This window comes from Penaeus chinensis, chromosome 8 (genome assembly GCF_019202785.1).
Source record: "Penaeus chinensis breed Huanghai No. 1 chromosome 8, ASM1920278v2, whole genome shotgun sequence".
Lineage (NCBI taxonomy): Eukaryota > Metazoa > Arthropoda > Malacostraca > Decapoda > Penaeidae > Penaeus > Penaeus chinensis.
In genome coordinates, this window is record NC_061826.1 from 16,627,807 (window position 1) to 16,632,806 (window position 5,000).

Sequence of the window (5,000 nt, forward strand, 5' to 3'; positions counted from 1 at the left end):
ATCAGAGATTGTGAAATGCTGGAGTCAGTGAAAATACTGAAAGATGAGGAGGGGAGAGAGTATATGGATGGTAATGAGAATGATGAGTGATACTAGTAATATCGCTGTTTTGTACTAACAATAATAATGATGCTGATAGCAGTGGTAATGATCATCACCATATATTTCATTTCCATTATTATACCACTTATATGAAAATAGCAGTTTCCTTACAAAAAAATTCATATTCATTGTAATTATAAATTTTATAAGGCTACCCATATTAAGATTGAATGTAACCAAAATTAAGTAAAACAAGTTTTGATGTCAAAGGACATTATGTTCCAATTCTGTATTCATTTGCCTCTTTGTGCAGGTAATTTACTTTAAATGTTGCAATTCTGGTATAAGGTGAGAATGAAGAAAAGTTCTTTTTCACAATCTACCCATTCTGCATTACACTTATTTGTCTTAGAGAAACCTTAATGCATTTAAACATATTCCATGACTTATAATAGTTAACTGTTTGCTTTCTTGCAATAGTATTCATTCAACTCATCTTCATCAACCAAATTTACTCTACATTTACTTTGTGTTCATGAATATTAGATGAGAATGGTTGTAATCCCATAAAAGCATAGATGGAAATGGTTCTGGGCCTTTTAAGCAGAAGCAGGTTCATTCCTTGTCCTATATATGGACACAAAAGAACATAACTAAGAACCGTAGTTCACCGATTTTTTTCTTCTTAATAGAGAATAAACTATTGGAAACCAAGAAGCTACAACAAATGTATCAACCATCAGGATAATGTATAACTTATATGAGCAAAAATAAATAATGTTAATACCTGACCTGGTGATATATTTCTGTACATCTACACTTTTCTTCAGTAGCCTCTCTTATCACAATGGTTTCTCTACATGACTATTTTACTTTGTAAAAATTAGCAGGTACTTGTCTGTTCTTACCAACACTGATCTGACCAATAACTAATTAACTACATAAATTTCCTATGCCTGTATATCTTTCTTTTAGATTAGAAATTACTTGTTTTCTAATTTTTGATCTGTGGTTTCAATATACACACTTTGTCGATTTTCCCCTTTTCATTCTAGGTTGAAAAAAAGTATGTAACTGAAAGTCTTAATTTATAATTATCATTCCAAGCAGTAAAAAAAAAATATATATTTTTTTTCAGTAAAAGCTGGTGTCCAAGATACATTCCTTGGGTATGATCACCTACTCTATTTTCACAGAGATTCACTTCAAAAATTACAAATTGTCTTTACCTGGAAATACACCAATAATCCAGATGTTCATCTTTTCATCCTTTCTTTTTATAGTTTGTACAGATCCAGTATTCATAATATAATTCATATATAAAATTGAAAGGTCATATGACAATTACTCGTTTTGTACATTTGTATCACGGTCACATAAAATTCTGATCCAGTTATTGAAATCTTCCTATTCTATTTACATAAACATCTCCAGAAAACATTTTTTAATTAATTACTTTTATACCAACATACTAACACAATAGAGAAAACATTCTATACTTTGAAATTTCTCTTAAACTACAAGCTAAAATGACATACAGGTATTACAAATACAGGGTCTAATGAACCAATGGAATATTTTGTGTTGCTACTGTAATATACAGAAAAGTCTGCACTTTACTGCACATACCATCTACAAATATGCTAATAAAGTGAAACATGAACATTTTATAAAAGATCTCAGATTAGAACAAAGATGTGACAGATGCTAGTGCCCTAAAAGGCCTCCTTTTACATGACATGGCAACTGTTTGAATAAAAAGTTCATAAAATTGAATTTTTATTTCTAGTAATCCTTACAAATATAACAGCTATCTGTGTTCATCGTCATCATCCCCTTGTTGAAAGAGATTTAGCAAATCATGAATATGATTCTCCTCTTCCTGAAAGAAAAGAAAGACAATATTTAATAATATTCTGTGTACTTTTCATTCAAAATATCACTATATTTATAGAACTGAATGTGTAAATAAAATACCTGTATTTAATATATTTATTATCAGCAACCAATGAATTACCAAATGATTACCAACTTTAACCTGACAGTCATCAACAAATCACTTATCAAGAACATCTTGCTTCGGAAAAAAAAAAGTATTCTTAGGAATCATGCCCAAAAGAGAAATGTCTGTAACTTTCAAATTTTAACTTCCTAATTTATGCTGCCAGTTTATGCAATTTTACTTTAACAGAACTTACCTGAAATTCCTCTTTCCCATTAATTGCACTTAATCTTGATCGTAAAAGCTGTGGTAGACCCAATTCTGGTCTTAGAGCATCCTGAAGTGCCTGTGGATAAGATGATGCCAACCCATAGACTGCCGCAGTACAATGCTCTCGGGAAATGTTGTCTGTGTCTTCATTGCCAAGAATTACTGCTAACTGTTCAACATATCCCATAGAGAGAACAGTGTCTGAAAAAAAAAAAAAAGACAATGTGATTTTAGATACATGAATGTCCATATTGCTCTCTTATTTCACATCTCAATTTCATCAATACTAATAATAGAGATTAGTTTTGTGACTACTTTCAATTTAAATGTAATTTTATTTCTTTATATGTATACGCACCAAAGGCACACATATCACACAATTTCCTTGTATTCCAAAAATTCCAACTTTTCTGAACTTTTACAATCTCATATTTAACATAAAAAATATTCTAAAAAATATGTATATATCTATAATCTATATTGAAACTATAAACAAAAATCTACACAATATTATTTACACACAGATAAAAAGAAAAGTTGCTATAAGAGAAACATAATAAAAATGTGAAATTCTAAACTTGTCCGCGTTACTCATCAGATACAGTAAAAAAGCAAATGAATTGACATAGTAATTGACAAGAATATACTGGGAAAAAGAATCAATTACTTGTGTTCAAGTTTGTCAAGAATTCCTTATCAGATGCAATAAAAGCAAAAAACTAAAATAATAATTTTAAAGAAAATATATACTAGGCAATTAATTATGTGTGTATCTTTCCCCTAAAAATAATTTAATGAATGATCATAACAAAAGCGAACAACTAAAAGACTTACCAATATACGATTCATTGTTTCTGACGAGGTTATTTAACAGGAATGTTGACTTCACAATCAACTTCTCTATGCCTGATTGCATTGAACGCATTAAATAGGAGAGCCCATCTGCTTTCAAGAAACTTTCTTCACCTTTTGGGAAATCTCTGATCAGACCTGTAATTTATATAATCAATAAAATCATTTGAAATTAAACGAATATGAAACTTGGTTAATCACATGAGTAAAAGGGTATAAGAAAGTTTATTAACAATTATCCAATTGTTTATTCCTTGAACAGGAAATTAATTATTTCCCTAATACATTCCAGTCTTATCCTGTCATAAATTCTTCAGCAACTGAAGTAGTATTTGTGTAAAAACTAATTAAAAAAAAAATTCTGTAATACTAATTTAGTATAAAACTTTGATAAAAAAAAAGTACAAGGAGGTAAATCTGAATCATTACTTACATGAAATAGCATACAGAGCTTTTACTCTTGCTTGTTTATCTGTGTCAGTGTCCATCATCTCCAGAAGAAGTGGGATTGCCTTTAAAGAAAGCATACTTTCTTGGCACACAAGATTATTCTGACATACATCACCAATCAATCCAGCAGCTCCAACTCGAAGACTTACATGGGGAGAATTCAAACATCTCAGTAAAGCTGGAAATCCACCCATTTTATAGAAGTCTGAAATGAAAATTAATGTCATTGATAGGCATCTGCATATCATATATATAAGTATAGTTTTTTTTTGACAGCCATGATAATCTGAATAAAATAAAAATTCTAATAAAGTAATCATTTTCTGAACAATTACCCATTGCATAATTCAGGTCATCCACATGTTCTTCAATTTGCAGAATAGCTTCCTCCTGCTCTGTTACATCCTCTTCTGGCATTGTAACAGCTTCACTTAAAAGTTTTTGGACTGCTTCAGCAAGTAATTTGGCCACATTCATGGTCATTCCTGACAGCGCTTCCTCCAGAAAGGCTCGGCGCTGTACAATAAATTACATCACTTTAGTTACAAGCATAACAACAGGGCTTATTCCATACCATCAAATAGTTTACATAATTCAAAAATTAAAAGATTTATAAAGAATAAGTATTACTAACTGCATATATCACCAATTTGCTAAAAGTAATTGGATTAGTTATGGAAGGCCCACAATCTTATGGCTAACCCATTAGTGGCAAAGGCCTAATGTCAAAAAACAGAAGTGACCTCCATCCTTTGGCACTCGGCATGGGCTAAAAGAGATTCAGTACCCCTAACATGTGTCTAGATATATGGCAAATATGATGGATACTTCCATAACATGAAAGAAAATAATCATAAAATTCATAGAGTAAATCATTACATTTACATTTAGCTACATGGTATTCAAAATTGGTAAAGAATAATAACAATTTCTCCAATCCCAGGGGCATTAAAGTAATTACTTAAATTCCCTCACCTCAGGATCCATCCCACTCATTTGCGAAGGAACTGTGGTGTCCTCGCGAGCTGTGATCTCCGTGCAGAAGTTCAGGAGTCCTTGCATATTTCGTAGCCGTCGGGGATCCTGGTTATTCCCACTGTCTGACATGGTTACGGCTGGTCTGTCACGAACTTGAAATGTTTAAGTACCACTGCAGAAGTGAGAGATATTCGATAAAAAAGTGATGAAGTCCGGAACTGGCCAACACCTTAGCGCTGCAACCTTTACCATGTGTTTTTCCTCGGTTTATTACCTTTGACACTTATAAAAAACGTGTTATACTATTTACAAAAATATTCAATAGAAAGTTAAACACGTCACTTACCTTCCGCAATTCACAAAAATGACAATATATTGTAGATTAAAGGTGCCGTAGCTATTTTAACGACGGTCGTCTCTTCACTGGTACAAGCACGTAGTGACTGCTGCTTATAGAGAAAACGGG

General features: G+C 31.7%; 1 protein-coding gene across 2 annotated transcripts in view; it reads right to left on the bottom strand.

Moving 5' to 3' along the window:
• Window positions 1-1,117: 1,117 nt before the first annotated feature.
• The window catches only part of LOC125028297 (hsp70-binding protein 1-like), a 3,908-nt gene continuing 25 nt past the window's right edge, over window positions 1,118-5,000 (bottom strand). Inside the window, exons 1-7 of one of the 2 annotated variants that reach the window (XM_047617742.1) lie at window positions 4,881-5,000; window positions 4,532-4,706; window positions 3,892-4,072; window positions 3,540-3,761; window positions 3,089-3,244; window positions 2,241-2,455; window positions 1,118-1,924 (exon numbers count right to left, since the gene is read on the bottom strand). The exon at window positions 4,881-5,000 is cut by the window's right edge and continues 25 nt beyond it. In XM_047617742.1, coding sequence (XP_047473698.1) covers window positions 1,853-1,924; window positions 2,241-2,455; window positions 3,089-3,244; window positions 3,540-3,761; window positions 3,892-4,072; window positions 4,532-4,663 — 978 coding nt within the window. In that variant the 5' untranslated portion in view covers window positions 4,664-4,706; window positions 4,881-5,000 and the 3' untranslated portion in view covers window positions 1,118-1,852. The remainder of the gene's footprint in view (window positions 1,925-2,240; window positions 2,456-3,088; window positions 3,245-3,539; window positions 3,762-3,891; window positions 4,073-4,531; window positions 4,707-4,880) is intronic. The other variant, XM_047617743.1, reaches the window with a different exon arrangement.